General features: G+C 43.9%; 1 protein-coding gene across 3 annotated transcripts in view; it reads left to right on the forward strand.

Annotated features, from left to right (window-relative positions):
- luzp2 (leucine zipper protein 2) overlaps positions 1–12,104 on the forward strand; it is a 66,210-nt gene extending 54,106 nt beyond the window's left edge. For 2 of the 3 annotated variants that reach the window (XM_029846389.1, XM_003969787.3), the window contains exons 7-12: positions 1,024–1,086; positions 3,478–3,552; positions 4,011–4,178; positions 7,494–7,595; positions 7,919–7,993; positions 11,234–12,104. In XM_029846389.1, the coding sequence (XP_029702249.1) occupies positions 1,024–1,086; positions 3,478–3,552; positions 4,011–4,178; positions 7,494–7,595; positions 7,919–7,993; positions 11,234–11,341 (591 nt within the window). In that variant the 3' untranslated portion in view covers positions 11,342–12,104. The remainder of the gene's footprint in view (positions 1–1,023; positions 1,087–3,477; positions 3,553–4,010; positions 4,179–7,493; positions 7,596–7,918; positions 7,994–11,233) is intronic. The other variant, XM_029846390.1, reaches the window with a different exon arrangement.
- The last annotated feature ends 9,048 nt before the right edge of the window (positions 12,105–21,152 follow it).

A 21,152-nucleotide genomic window follows, 5' to 3' on the forward strand; every position in this document is an offset into this window, starting at 1 on the left:
GATCCCATCCGTGCTCATGTCAACCCACCTGTGGGTCCTGCTCTGGAGTGCTCAAAGTGTTTTACAATGTGTTTGAAGCAGAGTTTAGTTTTCCTCTCTCCTAAGCTCGGCCTCTGCAGAGCTGAACCACAGATGCTGCTGTGCTCCTCCAACCATGTTCAGAATACTCTGAGCCCAGCATATTTTCAGATATTTCTACTGGACAGAGTTGTTTCCTCTATGATTTATTCTCGCCTTCCTCAGAGCGACTTCATGGGCCAGACTAAAAACACATGACTTAGCCTCTCCGTGTTTGGATTTCAGAATTAGCACAGTGTTGGTTTATGCCCGTTTTGACGAGGAACCTTAGGGAGCAATTCCACTACCAGCAAACCATGGCAGGGAGAGGTGTCCTGGGAAACGGAGTACCCAGGAAGAGAAGTTCAGAAGATTCGCATAAAACACACAGCTGCCTGTAAAGTGCAGCAAATTCTCTAAGATTAAATCTGTCCCCCAACAATCCAGGCCTAGGACAGCTCTGAACGATGCCACGCTCCTTGACTGGTTAACAGGGCAATATTAGCACGAGCTGTTGGATTTAGCCAACCGCTAAGCTACAGGATTGTGCTTAACATAGGGGCCGTTTCACTTACCATGCCAGGGACGGCAGATGTTCCATGGGGGTCCCAAACAGATGTGTTGTGTTGCAGCGTGTATTTGGGGCTGTAGTCTTTGTGTGCATACTGAGAAGAGCTCGTGGAACGTGTATGTGAGCTAATGGTAGTGTAGGTGTAGTGTGAGGGAGAACTTCAGTAGGCGAAGAGCAAGTGCACGGCTGCATTGTGCGCACTGTGGAGCTCCGTGAAGGGGGAGATTTGATATTTTCTTTCCGTTTGGGAGAGTGCTCCTTTAAGCCACAGCTTTGCCCTGGGAACACTCACAAAGAACTCTTCTGCTGTAGCTGGCAGAATCCTGCTATTCGATCTAAAACCAATTTCACTATTTGACTAAGCTAACACTTATTTTCTTATCTTCCCTTTGCAGTCCAAAAAAATCCAGGCCCAACTCAAAGAGCTGCGGTACGGAAAAAAGGATTTAATTTTTAAGGTGAGTTCAAACTGCGACATGAGGGGGGGGGGGCATTATTATGCATTATTTCATAGCTGAAGAGGAGAAATAAACAAGTCGGTCCCCCTTGATCTCATCACAGGAGGCAATTAATTTCTTCTGCAACTGCCACCAACTTTTGTTCACCCTGTCTTGCCTAGATTAACGCCACAGTGATTTGATTTATCAGTGGTAAACTGGTGTTATATCTAAGATTAGTTTGATTAGAATTGACAGACAAGCTGGAAGCAGCTGGTGTCGTGTGCTCAGAAAGACAAGTCAGCATTCAACGATATAACAGAGCTTCCAATTTATTCAGCTACATGTTTACAATTAGTCAGTAATTGGAGTAACTGCTGAATAAATGGATTTTAATCTAGGCTGTATACATTAATGCTCAAATAAGAGGGTTTGGGTTTTTTTACATCCTTTTTCTCATCCTACTACTGGCCTAACTGGTCCCAGATCTGAGCACCGGCACCATGTTTATTGGCATTTACAAGGACATGAACTGACCTTTCCGGCCTGCTTTGCCATCTTTAAAACACCAGGCAATATTTCTGCCGCAGTTCCCGAACAAAATGTCCCACTAAAGTTTGTTTTGATTTCTGAGATCCGTCCTTCCTTCCGCCATAAAGTGTCCAGCTTTCATTTCCAGTCTGTGCAGGAGGGAGGCTTTCCCTGGGCCTCCCGTGTATCACTGCTCATAAAATGCCGCTCGCAGCCTAACCTTATTACCCAGCTTCATGTGGAACCTTAATATTATGATCTTTGGTGATTTATTGTGGCGTAGAGATGAGAAATTTAATTAAACGTTGTATCCTGGAAACGCGATTACATGAGGCATGGGACCAAGTCCGGCCCTTGATTCAATAGAAAGGTCAATAAGAATTGCATCATGACCCCCCTCATCCATCTGCATCTTCCTGAAAACACATTATGTATTCTACATGGGCGGTGGTCAAAAAGCTGGGTGGGGGGGCGGCATGAAATTCAACATGTAGAGAAGAGTCCCTCAAAAAGAGCAATGACGTCAGTCTCACCGGGGAGGTGCAGATCGGGCACCTTGACCATCCGACCGCTGAATCGGTCACGACAGCTGTCGTGCGGTCTCTCAATGTCATGTACTAGGAAAAAAAAACAAAAACCAACAACAACAACAAAACCAACCCGGTGGGACCAGCCAGGAGGCCAGTGGCAGAGAATCTAATCCCATCATAGCAAGAAAGGAAATGAAACGATATCCAGAAGGCAATAATGGTGCATCCCAAAATAAAGTGGTAGCATCAAAGAGCCTCTAAGGTCAGAGTGTTTTCTAATGGAGAAGTCATGTCATGTGGTGTTCACAGCCACAGAAAGACTCTAAAATATGCAAAGAGAGTCCAGTAGCCCTCACTTTCCTCTCATCCCTATACGACGGTCACCACTATTACGCCATCCTCTCGCCGCCGGTGCATTTTTAGAGCCGACGGCATGATGCAGGATTCTGCCACCCACCCAGATGAGTGGCCGGCCCACCGCTGACCCCCCGCGCCTCTGTAATGGACTCAAGCAGACAAATGGATCCGCAGACATTGAGGCACTAACCCTGAAAGTCAGGATTTCTGGGTCAGCGGCCGCGCACCTGCATCCCTCTGAGGAACATCTACTGAAGCGTAATGGCTGGAACATAATATGGGACAAACACTCGCACCCACCCTTCAGATCTAAAGACAAACAAAAAGCAGGCTGCTGTTCTCTCTGCACTCACGCGGGAACACAATTTACCACCCCCGCATCTGCAGTCCCGCCCTGTCCGGCTGATTAAACGTTTCTGCCTTTCAAAGAGACGCACTCGTCACTAAAATGAAAACTTTCCTGGCAGACGTCGCGGTGATGAAGGGTTGACATCTCCCTTCTGTGTCACCAATCCCACCAGCTTGTTGCGCAGCTCTTCAGACCCGAAACATCAATCAGCCTCATCAGTCCTCTTTGAAATGACTGATTTTACAGGCTGCTGATGATCAGTAGGTCACATGACCCCCCCTTCAGAATGCGATCCTGTGCGGTTCATTATATCTAACTGGGAGAACAGTGAAAGAGTTGATCGCTGGGACAAATATACATCACTTACACTGATGAATGTATCAAGAATAAAAGGGAAGCGTGTTGATTGTCACTTTGAATTACACCCATTACTCACTTCAGTGGAGGCTCTGAGGGTTTCACAGGGACTTCTCCATTTCTATGACTAATTATTCACCCTCCCATTTTTATTAATCAATATACATAACGACTATGAGCAAGGCATCCCATTAATGTCATGTTTATAGATGTATTGCTATAGCGTCATTTGATGTCTACCTGTGTGTGTATGAAGCAAAGATTCAAACGGCCTAGTTTTTCATGCAGGGGCAGCAGTTAATGGACCTGGAGCAGAAGTTGACCGTAGCTAAAGAGGAACTGGAGAAGACTGCACTGGACAAGGTGACTGACAGGGGGCGGGGCTTCACCTTAGACACATGTCTAATACGTTATTGCGCTGCATTGATGGGAATGGACTTGGATTTGTTGGCCTGATATGTGCTTAGTGGCACGTTTGCAGGGGGGGGGGGGGGGGGGGGGGGGTGTCCTGCGAGTTTATGCAGAGAAAAGTGGTGATTAATGTAACAGGTAATTCTGGTGCCGAGTTCAGGAGATTTAACATGATAACATAATTAAACCAGCCATTCTATCCATTATTGATTAAAAGTAAATGATCTTAAACCCATTCCCTCTTTTTTATTACCCTGGTGGGTTCAGCTTCATGTCCTGCCTAACAAGATGGTGTAGCTCTTCTTAAGTGACTCTAAGGTTTCCTGTGGCTTTATTATCCAAGTATTTCTCATGTGGCTAAATGTAAAGCGTGTGTGTGTGTGTGTGTGTGTGATCTTGTTTGGGGACAGGAGTCTCAGATGAAGGCGCTGAAGGACACTGTTCACATCTGCTTCTCAGCTGTCCTGCAGAACCAGCCCAGCAGCAGCCACAGATTCCCCGCCTCCCCCACCCACTTGTTCAGATACTCATCACTCATCAACAGTTCCAGAGTCACCTTTCAGCAGCCCCATGCCAAGGTACGTCCGCTCAGCTGCCTGATTTAACATTGGCCCAGCGTTGTAAATAAACGCCGCACAGTTTTCGCTCTGCATTTAATCAGGAGGTCAAGTGCTGTGTTGACTCACGTACGTAAATACAGCATTTGATCCCTCACTGTAAAGGATAAAAAAAATAATAATAGTAGGAAAAAAAGGACATTTTCCCCCCTCTCTTATGTCCAATTGTTTGAATGCATCAGGGAGTTTCTTTCACAAAGTATGCTACGGTTAAGCGCATGTATGTGCGCACGTACGAGGTGTCCGTGTGCTTTCAGTGTTGACACGCTTATGACTGAAAGTAACTGATATTAATTAAAAGCAGAAAACTACTGGTGCTGTGCATTGACTGGCTGCAGTATTATGTCCCAACGTCTTGGTCCAAGGCGGCAGCGCTTTGCTCGGCAGCTACTAGTGGGAGTGGCACCTGTCCAGTCTCTCATAATTATGAGATAATTACATACTTAATCATGTGTAATTACGACCCCAAACCACCCACCCACACAAGCCCATGAACCTGCACAAAAACACTTTGACTAATCAGGAAAAATGGACATTTCGTTGCTACAATTAGCAGCAGCTCTGGTGTTTAGTGGCTCGTGTCAGAAAATCACCACACAAAGTGGTGGCGCCCTGAAACAGGCACAGCCTCACGCCTGTTGCGCTGACTGTTGCAGCGGCTCCTCGCTCCAGCTGTCAGCAACCACAATTTCAAATTGGGACTTGTGGCGTTGGAATGAGAATTAGATATGTTTATTTTTGAAAGTCAAACTGGAAAGTATGTTGTTTTTCCCCCAGATTTAAGGCAGGATGTTGCATGTTTGGGACCCACAGATGACTAGAAAGTAAAACATCCATTTCTGTAAAAATCCATGTGCCAGGATTAGGAAGTTGTAGTTTAAGATTTGTATTTGACACCTTCAGCCTTGATCTTCAAACAGTGGAAAGAGGAAGAGATTCAAATGTTTAAAGTCTTACATGATGTGAAGTATTTAAGATTTTACCATGTTCATGTGCTTATCAGTTACATATGGATTTATACTATAAATGTAAGTCAAAACTTTAACATCTGCAGCAGTTCTTTGCGTCACAAGCATGAGGTGGCGGACAGGGTGCATTTCATATTAGATGTGAACTAGAATCTGATTTTAGCCTCTCAAAGTCAAAAACAAGCCCTGAATTCTCTTAAAAAATAATAATAAAATAGCCTCACTGCAGATGAAGCTTTTTGTCTCACCAGAAAATGATTTTGACCCTTTTGGACTAATCCGAATTCTTTTTCCACGCTGAACCTTTTCCCGGTATTGAAAAACCTGCCGATCTCCCCCCCTCCTCTGAAGTCATGTCGATCCGAGATTAGCTAGTTGTGATTTCTGAACAGCAAACCCTGCAGTCATCAAGTCAATCGTGCCACCTGAGTGCCTTATCAGCCGTGATCCTGGTGAGCAAATCTGGCTTCAACAGGCTTTTCTCTTCTCAAAGCAATCACAGCTGACTCCGTCTATTTCACGGCTGCCTTTGAGACTTGACAAGCCACTGAAGGGACTTATTTATTTCTCATCCCACTTTCGGTGCTGCACCATCGCCATAATTCTCCCTCTATTGTGCCACAGTACTATATAATATTCAATAATTGTATTCACATCCAGGTTCCCATTAAAACTGGATGAGCTCATCAGGACAAATGTGTATTCCCTCGTCTCCTTTTGGAGGACTCAGTCATATATGCAGTCACATGGGCAGGAATCAGCATCTTACAGGAGATAAGCCTGTTGAGGAGCACAACACAGGCTTTTTGTCTATGCAAATCAAGTTCTTGCTTCCTTCTTCATCAGCATACAAATGGCTGCCATTTTCCCGTGGGTAGTCGCTGTATTAAGTTGACAGGCTCGCTGATAAAAACAGCATTTTATTACTGAGGTGCTCCATCTGTCCACTCTGCCCGTGCACGTGGAGGTGGGGCAGTCTCATTTAAACACTGCCCAGTTAATTTTCAACAAGTAGGAATTCAGTTAGAGAGACAGAAACATGGCGCAGCTCTTTTTTTTTTGGCCTGGCCCAACACACACACACACACACACACAAAAAACACACTTCCGTGACAGTGATATAACCTTTGTTCTGCACGGTTGAGACGCAGCACTCACCCACACAAATGGGAGCTTTACATCGGCTGGGTCAACGTGATGGTTTTACGGTGTGGAGATGGGCGACAGATCTGATGCTTGCAGACAAACACACACGTATGCACAAAAGTGTTGCTGCTGATGAAAGATTCATTTGTGCGAGGATGCAGAGATCAGCACCATCGGAGAAGAGGTTGCTTCATATTTCAGTCTTGGGGCGAGAGCCAAGTCTCACGACAGCATGCAAGTTTCATCAGAGTAATGGGAGACGATGTCTGAGGAGAAATGGGCCATTCCCCTGCCCTGCTCTCCACACCGCCTGTACACCTTGATGATTATATATGTCACAGAGACGAGATATTCATGACTGCAAACACAAGTAACATTAATAGAGAATAGATGCAAAAAAGAAAAAAGTGAGTAATTTCTGGTCCTGCTCAAGGTTTCTTCCTGTTAATAGGAGGGGGGGGGGTCAGGCTTTGGGCTTCAGCAAAGCACTGAGACAGTTTTGATTGTAAAAGACCTTATAAGATATAATTCACAACCCTTCCAACATCGCCTCCTTTGCCGTGTTTGTGTGAGATGTAACGCGTCCGTTTGCCTGAGGTAAACAGTTAAATTTAAAGCAGATCAACCTCACAAGTGTTCTTGTCCCATATGGACTTTTTTTTTAAGGCGCCGCTATAGATTGCTCTCTCAACCACCTCCGGTAAAATCCTATTCATCACCCGGCGCTCATTTTTGTTGGCGGCCCACTGTTGGGATGTCTCTTTGACAGCTTTCCCATTGGTTTTCACAGGAAGCTCATCCTCCAGCTCACGGCGCTCCCACACCATGTCAAGTTGATCTATAGCTGCATTTTCACCAAGAGCCACAGTTCAGTTGAACTTGGTACCGTCTGTGTTGCAATAACGATGAATAACACCAGTACTGATAGACTAAAATATAAGTATATATGACAAAGAACAACACCATTCAGGATTACGAAATACACAAAACACCAATTCAATACCAGCAGAAGTGTAGCCAGACAAGTTAGCGCCATGCTAGTTAATTTTAGCTACTGTTGTTGTAGCTGTAATTCATGCAAAGACCAGGAAGCACATAGCAACAAATCACACTGGCCACATCCCCCCCCCCCCGAAGTTTGAAATATTCTGTCTTCCTGCAGGACATCTCTAAAGCTCAGAGGATCGTCGCAGCCACTAAATCACCAGTGAACATCAGCATGAGTAGAGAGAAGGGAGGCAGTAAAGTGTGCCAGATGGAAAAGGTAAGTCTTGACAGCAGCAGGTGGCCTCCGTTTGACCTTGTTCTGTTGAAGTATGAGGAAGCTTAAGTATCTTTCGCCACACGGCTGGAATTAGAAATGAAAACGGCCTCATTCTCCAAGTGGAACAATTGGCTTCATCAGCTGGAAAACTACCGGCAACAGATTTCAAAGTTCTGATTTTTGATTTATTAACAGATTGACCAATATCACTCGATCCGAGCCTCCTCTGGAGATCTTAATCGTACCATTTGTAGTCCGTGCTATCACATGGCCCTTACGTGCACTGCTCTGTAGTTCACCGTGATTTCTCTCTGCTCCTGCAGGCTGCAGGTGACTGCTCCCAGAATCAGATGGAGGAATCAGTCGTGGGAAGTAAAAAGCTACCGGAACCACAGCAGGTGCGTTGGGCCTCATCCTGTGTGGAAATGATAACAGATGCAGAGTCGCTGCTCTTTTTGCAGCAGTGAATTCTGGGTATCCTTTGAACATGAGCTCAGGTATAGAGAGGAGAGCCTTAAGAAATCCCACAGGCTGTCAGTGTTCATCAATTCTTTTCTTCCAATGACAAAAAAGAGCAAGTGCATTCAAACATGTAGATGGAACGAAAGACCCGTAAACGCATTCCATCCAATCTGCGTCGAAGCTAATCTTCCGCGCTCCAGTCAATTGCACTACATGCAATTATAGCATTAGCCTGGCTCAGCCTCAGCGTCGCTGCCTTCTCCTCCTATTACTGAACAGTGTCACACCTGTGCGATGGTGGCAGGTGGTGCAGCCAAACGATGCATCTCATTTCGACGCCACCGTGTCAATGAGCCACCATCTTGCATTTCAAGTGGCACAGTTCCATTTTTAGGCCAACTCTCTTTGCAAACGAATGTGGGATTAATTCAAGAAGAGATCCTGACAAATGGGCAGATTTCATTTCACTCCTTTAAGCCTGACAGATTTCCAGTGAGATTCTGGCCCTACCCACCACCTCCCCACCCCATAAAATACAACAATGGTCTGTGTCACCAATTCATAGCAGCTGATATTGATATTCTGTTTGAGATTCAGTGTCGTGAAATAACACTACATGATATTACATGCTATTGAAGTGAAAAGCAGCCCACTCCCCGCAGAATTCAGCTCGTCCGCATCAGCCCCTGACGTAGAAACTAACTGAAAATACAATAATGGAAAAAAAATGTGTTAGAGAAGAATGGGAAATTCAGTGGTAATGGTGTTTGCTTTGAGAGATGATTTCTTTGATATTCCACATTAAACTTAACAGTACGATCCGCGAGAAAAGATGCTAATGTCTCGCTCGGAGTCACGGCGCTGTGTACAGAGCATCTTTGTTGTAATGGAGAATCTTTCACCTTGTACTGCAGCACTGGAAGTGCACTTGTCTTCTTTTGTGGTCAGGATCTCAGTGCAGAGCGATTCGGCTGCAGCAAACAATTTGATTAGCAACGATTGGCATTTCAGTCCCTCTGGATCAATCTACATTATTGTGCCCTGGATTCCTGTCACTCCTCCACCTCCATTATGTGTCCTCATGTTCGATTTACTTGAAGAACCAGGACCCTGATGCAATCACACCCCCTTGTCTCCAGAGCTTGGGTGTTTTTGCATTTCCTCCAACACAAAAGCCAGTTTAAATTAAACAAAAAGAAATAAATAAAAAAAAACATCCGTGCACAAGATTAACTGGCTTCCATGTCTTCTCTGCTCAATGCGGCCCTGGTCAACAGATCCCACAAAGATGAACTCAACAGTAAAGTAAAGGACTTGGTCAATGCATCTGTTCCACTCCATTCTGTTAAAGTTAATGAAGGCCTCCAATGTTTATGGGTATCTGTACTGATAATATACCTTTATCCTCCTGCTTCGGCAGCAAAACCCAAAGTTTCTGTTAAATTCATCAACTTAATTAATTGAATTACCGTTGCAGTGAATAATCCCGGTCTCAAAAGAACAAATATTAACTAATGAAGAAATTATGGAGCCCTGGGGAATAATCTATTTTCATAATGAGGGTGATTCCAGAATCAGAGCTGCTCCGTGTGGGTCCAGCTGCAGAGACTTCTGGTTCTCATCTCAGACGGCAGCAGAGTAAATGGACTGTGATACGCGTTTCTGTGATCAGCGCCGCTCTCGCTCGGAAGTTTATCATGCAAGATAATATGAGGGTTTCCAAAAACCATCATCTGTCAGTCTGTCTGTTTGTCAGAGCTTCTAAAGTAGATTTCTAATTCTTTTTTTTTTTTTAAGAATTAGGAGAATTTGTTGGTTGGAGCAGCAGAGAGTAAATAATAGCAGTCAGCCGCATTAGCTGAAGAAAGCGATAAATCAAGAAGAGGAATTGATTTACTCACTGTACAAATTGTTGCCATGGGGCCAGAACAGTGAAAGTGTTGTTCCGTCTGTTCCCGAGGAACACAGCGACTTGGTAAGAGAAAAGAAGATCCAAACTGCCTTCAAAATGATCCTTTTAAGGAAAGTTCTGCCAACTATTATTGACAGGTTTGCTCAAAACTTTCCAAAGGCAGTTTAAGCTGCTCATAAATAAGAGCCATTTTCACAGAAAAAACTAAAACGCATGTGGGGCAGATGGAAGCCAGAGTGACTGAAAGCAGCTCAGCTTCAGTCTGTCAGTGGGAGACTTTCTAAACGTGCACGGCTTCAGTTCACAGTTTGCTTTGTTGGTTTTTGTTCAGGTGAAGCTGCTGTGATTTCAGAATTATCTGCCATCCGGCCTTAAATGTCAGTGGTTAACGTGCAGGAAGATGCTTCGCTGGGGAGCAGTTTGGACTTTTGTGCGCAGTGCGCACGTGGGCAGGCGTTCCATGAGTTGGGACGCTCAAAGGTGAAGATTCATTGATGCCACCATAGAAAGAGAAATATGATGAGAGAAAGCACAAATACGGAGCCTATATTAGCTCTACTATGAGCATTTTATACTTTTGCTGTCATTTCACTGCCATAAGTAGTACTAATAGACTATATTCATGCATCTTCATCAAAGTAAAGCTCAGTTTTGTTCATTATTGTGCTGCAATTGGTTCATAATTCAGTGGATTTATGCTGATTTGATTATAAAACAGATGGCTTTATCTCTTATTGTACCAAGTACTGCGTTCAGTGTGCGAGCGTGCCTAAGAACGGGAGCACCACAAGCGTCATGGATGTGTCACACAACTGATTTCCTCCTCTTGACAATGGCGGAACCACAGTGGTGGCAAATGGTTCCCATTTGGATGCAGAACCATGAATGACGCAATCTGTGGCCTGCGCCGCTGTTTTTGTCAACAAAACTGCGCGACAGGGGGGTCCGACGGCCTGAGTGTCTCATTCGACAAAAGGTTACTGTGGTCGGATGCGGTTGTGCGGCTAATGGCGTGCGGGTGTGAATGTTAGGAGGGAGGTACTTGAGTGTGAGTGTACTTCAGGCTTAATAATCCTAGAATCACTGGCAGCATTTCTAAGCACAAACATCATCCTAATCAGACATTTTAGCTTAATGAGCACATGGAGGATGTGGAGTGTCCCCTGCTTAGATTACAGACCACCATGTGTCATTTGTGTAGCATTATTGTGTCAGTCTTCCTCATCATGAATCTTTATTATCTCCTGAACCCCTTCCCCCACAGCAGAGAAGCCAAACGCAGACCGGAAAATTCAACACAAAGCCCTCACGCAGCAGCGAGGAGGCAGAAGGAGGCGACAGCCAAAACAACAATCCACACGAACGCAACTGAGCGGGGGCCATTTTCACCAAAACGCAGAACTCCGGCAACGCCTGAAGGATCCTTCGAAGAGCACACACTGGCGCACTCTCACAAAAGGAAAAAAAACACACACACATACATACATGTGCGCTTACACACACACACGGCTTCACAGAAACATATCAGCATTGTTTGCTAAAGCTGAGACTGGATCATTGTCAAATTTTCAGGCATCATCTGAAAACCTCCATAGTAAAAAAAGGCATGCATTCTATAGACATTCTTTTTGAGCTAGCGGTGGCACCGGTAACTTGTTTCATGATTGTTCATTTGTTGTTTACTTATCTGAGTTTGATTCTGCGTGAGGACACTGCTTTCTAAATGTTTGATCTTTCTAGGAAAATCCCTTTGCACTAGTTTGGTCTGACACTGTATAATGTAATATTGACAAGTAAGAAAGTACTACTTCTATTACCACTACTACTACCCAGCTTTGAATATTGTTTGTCACCCATTGTAGCAAGGTTAATTTACTGCACATTTTGAAATATAGAGGCTCAAGTTGGCTGGCCAACTGTTCAACATTTAATATTTCAGCACTCTTTCTGCCTTTACCAGCCAAGAGGCGATGAAGAGCCAAAGACTCACAATGGGTCGTCTCCCCAAGAATGTGCCATGCACTGAGTAGAAACTCCTAGCTACATGTATCCGTGTTATCTGACCTTTCTGTGTCCTTTCAATAAACTGTAATTTTCAGTAAATGTGTGAAGAATAAATGGTTCTTTGTGGGAAAGAGTCGGCTGAATATATTTGTCATGGCCAACAAATGAGCAGACGGCAGCGACAAGTGTTATTTTCAGTATCATTTTGTGGATTTGTTGTGTATGACAATTAGTGGGCTAGCTGTTACACATTAATGAATACAAAATAAAACTGTTTCTAAATGTTGCACCCTCAAAGAAGCATGTCTAACCTTTAATAGTCGAAATGATACTAGCTTGGACATCAGAAAAAAAAATCAATTATATACCAATATATAGACAGAGACAGAGAGAAAGACACACACAGACACACACACGAGTTTATTGATATTTGGTTAAGAAGTTTGGTTTTTGAAATGATCCATCATTGTGGTAATTTACCGCCGCCTGTTGAACAAAACAGAGATCAAACGTTTTGTTAACTGTGGGTTCAATTTCTGCGAGTTAGAGCAGCGATCAGCACACAAATGTTGGCTTGAATTAATTGAATGAACGCTGGACCAAAAAAAACAAAAAACAGTACTTTTCATTTCGCTGCCATTTTCAAGACTTTCAACTCAAATCATCACCTCAAGGTGGCAGTGAGTTTTGGAGCATGGTGCTGCCAGTATGGTCTCCCCTGGCAAACAGGTCTGGGAGGAGGTAACAGACCAAGAATTGTTCAACCGCTCATTTGTGGGCTGGGAGGGACACGTCAAAGGGAGCATGCACTTGGCAAAACTGCGACATCTGCGCGATAAAAGTCCACATTTTAGCGTGGCCTTTTAATGTGGGCAGCCTGAGGCCCACCTGTGCAATAATGGCGCTGTCTGATCAGCATCTTAATACCAAGTTGTGAGGAGGATGGATTATCTCGGCACTGACACAGATTCAGACAAATTTGTGAATACGTAGAAAAAGTCCTGGGGTTGTTGAAAAACAGGAGCAAAAACAAAAGAATTGCATTGATATTTTTGTTACAGCTCCAATAACCTGTTAATCACCCTTTTGTGTGATAATTAGGGACAAACAAGTGTGATTATGCGGTATTTAAACACATTAATCATATTCTAACCAGCCATCTGGAACACCGGGGACTTTTCCTGGTGGGCCGTGTGACGGCTGACAAATGCACAACACATTATACACACAGACACAGTTGTTTAAAGAAGAACTCTGCCCTTTGGCTGACCTCCCAGCTCACCTCTGTCAGACTACAACACTGACCTCCAGACAGAATCTACTGTTCATCTCGGCACAATAAAGAAAACGGATGTGTGAGCATGACTATAACTCTGAGATTCCAGACCCCGAAATCTTACCTCAATATCCTCCTAAGGTACGTTGGAAGGACGTCCAATTTATAAAGTTTGCAACGACTTTATAAATTGGACGTCCTTGACTGCAAATGAGCTCCGAGATGCATCAGAGAGCCGAGTTAAACATCTGATATGGAGCAAAACTGAAGCGTCAGTGTCTGAAGTGGGACAGACGGAAACAGGCCACCATCTAAGACCTTCCAAGTGTGACTGAAATCTTTGGAGATTCAGCTCCCAATGCAGCCTGAAAGCCAAATATCCTTAATCGGCTTTGTGCTCGCAGCATCCTCTTGGTGACATTTGGTGCAGTCACTGGATCCAACGGCGACTGGGCTGGGAAAATGTTAGGCGACAGGTGTACGCTGCTATTTTAGGGTCCGTGATCTGGCCTTTGTTACAAGTCTGAGAGCCTTCTCTAGGACAAGTGTGCATCCTGCTGAGCAGTAAGCATACGGAACCGTCAGAGGCATTTGGAAACAAATGGTCCAACCTTCAAAACCTCCAATAAAATACTCAGAGCTGCCGAGGGACGCAAAGCCTGCTCGGAATCAGTTCCTTTGGGATTTGATCAGAGTAGTCGATCCTCGTTTGACTGCCTCTTCGTCACAGCTTTTTTTTGCTGAGCTACAGAGGAAATCTGTGTTTGCACTTAGCCAAGTGAAAAATAGTCTCCATTTAGTGTGTACAAACCACTACATATCCCACTAGAACTCATTCGCTTTACCATTTAGGAACACCATTTATGGATCATGGAAGGCTTCGGGGCTGCTCGCAAATCTCAGCGACGGCGCTCTTGCGTGAGGTGGTGACCGGCTCGACGGCCTCCTGTTTGCATCACTGAGCAAAAACTGGTCAAATTCAGCCGCTACCTCCTCTGGCGCACCAGAGGGAAGAAAGCCATCCAGACTGGTTAAGTTAAGCCATTGCAGATTTCAAGGGTCGTTTCAAAGATTGCTCCTTCAATTATTTTAATCAACTGAACCCTTTAAGTGCGCTCCTCGTCTCTTCCAGTCATGAATCACATTACACGGCTGCTTTGTATCTTTGTCTTCCGAGTGTTTTGCCAGAGATTACAACATCGATTGTGAACACATAAACCTCCACTCAAAGTTAAATACTGTTAATTAAACAAAGATGCAAATACCTTTGTTTTAACGTATGGAATCCAGACACCACTCAGGCACATATTGGAGAGGTCATCACCTGGATGAACGCTCCTTCTGGAAATCTGATTTTGTTTCCAAGCCACCCACACTCTCCGTCCTTTTTGCTAACACGAAACATCTGAGGCTGACAAATATTTACCGTCACCGCTTTTTTCAATGAATTCCTCAAGATTCAGGAAAATGGTCCCCCTCACCCATGGGAGGAGGGCTGTTATCTGATTTGATAATAGTCCATTAGTGGCATTAGTCAGCTTCCTTTTTCTGGCCACTTTGTTCTAAATGCTCTACACCTTTGCCTTATTTTAGCAGCGATTTCTTCATCACGTTTCTCTGCAGCGTTTCTGTGGAATTGGGCCGCCCTACTTGTGTCACGATTTTTAATGAAACGTGCACTTCTACTCCTCCTACAGCCACTGTGATGCTTCCCCCTGAGCACTGGATCAATGGCTCCTTGCATGCGCTCAGGTGTGCTGGGGATGAAGGTAGAAGGATTAACGGCGCGTCTCCTTTGAGACTATGAGAATGGAGGAGCTGTAAAAGCTGCTACGTCTGCTGACACTGCAGACCTTGTCTCCAATAACTCAGAGTTCTTTGTAAACCCCTGAGTTCCTACTGTACCTCTATTGTCTCTTCACCTCCACGCTTCAATGATTTTCTGCCCTACAAACTGTTTTAATTAGTTGACTCTCTTATTTTTGTCTGAGCGAGTCTACGTCTTTATTCAGGCTGTTTCAGTGCAGCCTCACCTAAAAAAGAGCCAAACCTTCACCTTGCTTATCTCTCCTCTGCTCTATTTCTAGGACTCAAAGCACTTTTTCATTAGCTGCAGTGGTTTTTAATCAAAAACAACATTACAAACAGTTTCCTCTGTTGCACTCGAGCAAATTTAAGGCTATTTGATGCAATGACTGCTGATTTAGTTTGCGTTGTTGCCATGGTAACTCCTGAACTCCTGTTTCTGTTACTAAGATATGGATCAACTTAACACCACCAAAGGTCTGCTCATTCTCTAGAGATCTTCTCATCCTTAGCCAGAACTATAGGTCGCTGAGCTCCACATCCTTACCTTTATTCCCTCTCATGTATGTCAGGTGAAGCACTTCAGATCACTATGTGCCTATTTTTTTAGCTATTAAATAATCAAACGTATACTTCAACCAAACAAATGAAGGCAACTAGCCTCTTCACACAAATGGAGAACCATGGCTAAGACAGGAAATGGCACTGACTGCAGCCTGGGAATATAAAGTTAATTAGGCACTCAATCCGGTTATATAGGCTGCAGCATTTATTCCCTTTCTACCATTTCCTTTTGGGGGAAATGAATCATTTGTGTGAATGACTGAAAAATCTTTACAGGGCGTAAACAAAGGTGTTCAGATTTCCCACTCTTGGCCAGAGCTCTGGATGAATTGCCTGCTGATGTGTTGAGAGTTTATTTTTTAAATGAGGCAAAGGGTTGAGATGGAGAGGCCGTTTAGGCTCTGCAAATTCTCCCATAAATAAAAGGTAAATATTGGAGTGAACAGTTGATTTAAACTGATTCCGAGTGCACCGAAAGAGTGCAAATCCCCTGGCAAGATGTTGTCTGTCAGTTAGATTAGCATTGATGCAGACGTCTTCTAGGACCCCCCAGCTCTCATTACTGCCAGCACTCCCTCTTTGGCTCCTAATTGTGAAACAAATCACATTTCTTTTGTTTCCCAGATGTTTAAAATCAGGCTGCGTGACAAAATAATCCTGACAGAATTTAGAGAAATCAATAAGAATGACGAAAGGCCTTCACAACTGCCCTCGATTTTAATCCGGCTGTAGATTGCATCATACAAGAGGAATAAATGTGACACCCAAATGTGTCACCACATCAATCCTTTGTTCAGCCCGATAGTATCAGCATGTAAAATGATTGGACTACAGAAACTGAGTGCTTAAACCTTTATATTTATCATGTTTAATACGAGTTATTGAACCATTCAAAGACAGCTGCCAAAACAGATAAAGAGAAACTCCAACTTCCAAATATAAAAGCTATAACCCATCAACCGTGTCTCTTTGATAATGATGGGTTTCGTTAGTGTTCTCTATTAATTTCACCTTTGCAAATTTCAGCACTTTTTCTCTGCACATTTGCTCCCCATCTGTTCAGAAATCAGCCCTTAACAGAATGTTAATAATAAAGTAATACTAATGTCAGATCTTTTTGTAGTTTTGCTTCCTTAAAAAGTTTTCCAGCACATTTGGTGCAATCAACACTAAAAAATTGGCAGAAAAGGCATCCTGATTTAAAGCCAAGCTCATGATTCTGTTTGACTGGCTTTCCCCCACAGGCCTACCAGGGAAATGGAAACTACAGGAAGCTCACCGAAACCCCTGCAGACGCCCCCCGACGCTCACCTCCCCAGAGTTTTATGTGGGCCCCGATGCCGTCTCAGCGCCTTGCAGCCACGCCACCCTACAGCCAAGAGCATTATCCTCACATTAGAGATGAATAAGTTATCCTTTGAAAGGTTAAAGCCCGTCTGCGATGAAGCATTCGGTCTGGGTCCTCGGACAAAATGATTGGCTTCGCGAGGTAAACAAGGAATTACACCAACACTGGCCGCTTTCTGGCACGGCTTGTATCAAATAACCTCTTTCAAGGTTTTATAGCCTCATCTCAAAAAATGACCCTCCTATATCTGCCTGGTTAATCAATAACCCCGATTTAAAAACCCTGGTTTATAGATGTGGCTGCATTCTCAGGCCCAACTACAGTATTTGTCACTGAAATGTTGTTAACATCCCGGTAGAGCGGCGTGCATTTCAGCTCAAATAATCATTTAAAGAAAGGGGAAAACTTTAAAACTGAAAAAAAGGACAAATTTGAGGTCGTAACGGGAGATTGTTTTTATATTGATTCTTCTGTCTGTTTTTTTCTTTAGCGCTGGATTCCTCTGTAAAATGCCAGAAAGGACTAAACATAATTATTCAGCTCAGGATGACATTTTCAGTTTGTCACAAACCTGTTTACATCCCAGGTTGTCAGATGTGCTCACAAGTATACGTACATACCACAATGTACCACCTGGGTGTTGTTTTTAAATAATATGACTGCCTAAAAGGTCCATGTCAAGACTCCCTGAGTCATTTCCATATAGTACCCAGACCTTTCATTGGAAATCAGACACCTCTGTCTCAGCAGCTGTGAATTGCTCATTAAGCCCCTCGGCTACACCGAACAGATAACAACTGTCAACGCTCTCATTAACACTGGGGCCATAAAAATACATTCTGGAGCGTCTGTGGGTAACGAGAGAAAAATACTAATGATCTGATCCGTCTTTCCTTGTCTCAGGCCAGCCAGTTTGGACAAAAACAAGGAGAGCACAATGCATCAGTCCAGTTCACCTTAATCTCTAGGTTGTCATGGAAAAAATAAAGAACAATCGCCCCACAAAAAAACAAATAGCTGCGCAACCAGGCTGAGCCTGGCATGCTCTACCTTTTCACAAGTCGGTTCCATTTAAGGCCATTAATGTTGTGAAAGCTCACATGCATGAAAACAGGGAAACGATGGCCGCGTTAACACCGTCGACCACTTCCTGGGTTAAAACCGACTTTCGCAGCAGCCACGGAATGAGTTTGAGGTCATTTTTTCTCCTCCACTTGTAGATGCCTCTGCTGACCTCTAAAATCTTGGAATAATTGAGGTGGAAAGCCTCAAAGAGAGGCCACGTATGTCAGGATGATAGAAAAGTTCAGCTGCTGTATTACAGTCCTGTCTCTTCTCTTCAGCCTACCTCCAGAGCTCGACTTAGTATTCTCTGACGAATCAAAGGTCACGATAGGTGGAGCGCTTCTCTCCTTTCGTCTGCATAGACTTAGCAAACAAAGGAGGAAAGCAAATGTCCGAACGTCTCACCTTGAACCTGAGCCCTCCTGAGCACTGAGTTCATGAAACAGAACGCAACACATGCATAGATTCCCCAAAACTCAATGAGGTTGGGTCATCTTGGGTCTTTTTCATTCCACTGTAACAGGCGCCACTCTGCCTTAGCACGACTGGCCGGCTTGTTTGTGTTCTTGTGCAAACACACAAAAAAGAAGCCAAACCTAAAGCTATTACAGGGCTACGCTGATGGATGCTGCAGAGCTGCGTCAGTGGTCCATCTGTGGATTGGAAAAGTACGACACTTTTTGCTTTGAAATGAGTTTGCCTGGTCTGAAACGACACGTTTGAATCAACGTGGTAGCATGGTTTAGCTTTTGGAGCAGATTTTAGAGGAGAAGGCAAAAAAAAGCGACAAAAGTAAACACACAAGAGCTGGGATACTAAAAGAGTTTTCATTTGGTTTTGGTTTTTTTTACATATAAAATGGGTTCAAAATCAGATTACATGTTCAGTGGTCCTTATCGATTTAAATTAAAAGTCTCTCAGTGTCCCTAATGATCGTTAGCACATTTATCGCCAACCTTAGCATATTTTATTTTTCTCCTCATAAGATTAGAAAACATCCACACAACTCTCATAACTGGGCACTTTAAAGAATTAACATACGCACAAAACCCCTCAAGTGAAAGCCCAAAGGCTCCCCTTCAGTTTAAAGGCCACAGCAATGATATACAGAGATTAAAATGGTGGAAAATGTGTCACCAAATCATCACGGACCCAAGAGTACATTAAAGCTGCGCCTGCCGCTACTCCAGCCACGGCTTACAGCCTTTCCCAAAGTGTTTGCTTGCAGTCAGGATCTCTGGAGCCCAGCAGGCACAGGCAGTCAGGGTGTAAGCATATAAATGAGTGATTTAGAGCATCCATTTGACTTGTTTGCATGACTGCCAATTAATATCCGTGGATTGTTCCATGAATCATCTCACCAAAATGCTCCCGTGTGCAAAAAAAGAAGGAACATTTGTTATTCCGTAAAAACATAAGGACCTAGTTGTTGCGCACCTTTATCATATGCACTCAGGTGCTGCAGCAATTAGAAATATACACACACATGCGTGCGCACACATGCACACACATACGGGTTTACTGTTCTCGGCACATTAGCCTTATCGCATGGGAATTCTTTGTTTTCAGTTGTTCATTAATACAAAGATTTGTGCAACCACAACATAAATATTGTTTTGTTACACTGTTTGAATAATTAGCAGGAAAACAAAAAACTTGGACTTATGTTCACACCATTCTTAAGACATGCATTCAGCCTGTGTACCAAGACTCAAAGACCTTCAAACACAGTGCTTTAATAAAAGAACAAAATTACGTCTGGGTGGAATTATGCTAAATAAAGAGCAGTTAATGAGATCAGCTTGTGCTGGACCAGCTCGTATGGAACATTTACACACACACACAAACACACACACACACACACACACACACACACACACAGAGTCTCCAACCCTTCATCTCACCAGACCGGAGCACCTCAGGTGGTAATTTGATGTGATCCAGCAGCATAAATGACACGTAATCAGTTTATCAATGGATCTGGTCAAATTCAGAACTCTTTGGTTTGCCTCTAAACTTAAAAAAATAGACTCCTCAGCTGCTGTTCAACAAACATTTTCAGGGTTTCGCCTTTGATTTTGGAGTATGAGAAAGAAGAACATCTGCAAAATAAACTCGGAAAACAGTTTTCCGCCTGCATTAATTCAGACTTTCGTTCAACAAATAGGCTCTGCCCTCATTTCAGCAACGCAGTCCACAGAGGAGTCCGCACACATGCATAGATTCCCCAAAACTCAATGAGGTTGGGTCATCTTGGGTCTTTTTCATTCCACTGTAACAGGCGCCACTCTGCCTTAGCGCGACTGGCCGGCTTGTTTGTGTTATTGTGCAGACACAGAAAAAAGAAGCCAAACCTAAAGCTATTACAGGGCTACGCTGATGGATGCTGCAGAGCTGCGTCAGTGGTCCTTCTGTGAAATAGCTGCTGCTGCTGCATTTTTCTTTGTTCTCCAAGAAAAGGACTTTGCCAATTTGGCTAAATCATTATATTATTCAGGGGGTGCAAATGAGAAGAATTTGATAGAGGAAAAAGGCTTAACGAGAGAATTAAATAGTCTAAAATGCAAAAATACAGACCTGCGAGAAGTTAAAAGCTGTTTTTTTGGAATGTCAATCTGTCCCTTTTCTGTCCACCTACTATTTCTAATCTGGGTTGCTGATTAGGGGGTCAGGGTTCAGCGGTCACCAGGCGGTCAGAGGCAGCACTACACCCCCGCCAGGCCAGCAGTCCATCACAGGTGAACTCCAAACCTCCCACCAACTCACCTCACATCAGGAGAATATTTAGAGCCTTCAGGGGTGACTTCAGTGGTGCCGGTTTTGGACTCAGGGAAGAAAACATGAGACTATGGCAGGCTTACCAAAAAACGGCTGAGTGGAAATCAAACCAACACCTGTCTGGCTTTGACTTGGCTGTTGGGTCGAGGTCTTTGTCACGGCCAGTTTTGGCTTTTCAAATAAAGGCGTTTACATTTTTGAAGGGGAGGAGGGGGGAAAAATTCAGCAGCAAACATCGTTTCAAATGTTTTTCATTATTTAATCCTCAAACACAAAAAGGTTCATTTGTTTTTCAGTGTTTCACTGAAAAATAAATTCGAGCCACTTTTACGGAGACTCAGC

Source organism: Takifugu rubripes, chromosome 13 (assembly GCF_901000725.2).
Source record: "Takifugu rubripes chromosome 13, fTakRub1.2, whole genome shotgun sequence".
NCBI classification, from domain to species: Eukaryota; Metazoa; Chordata; class Actinopteri; order Tetraodontiformes; family Tetraodontidae; genus Takifugu; species Takifugu rubripes.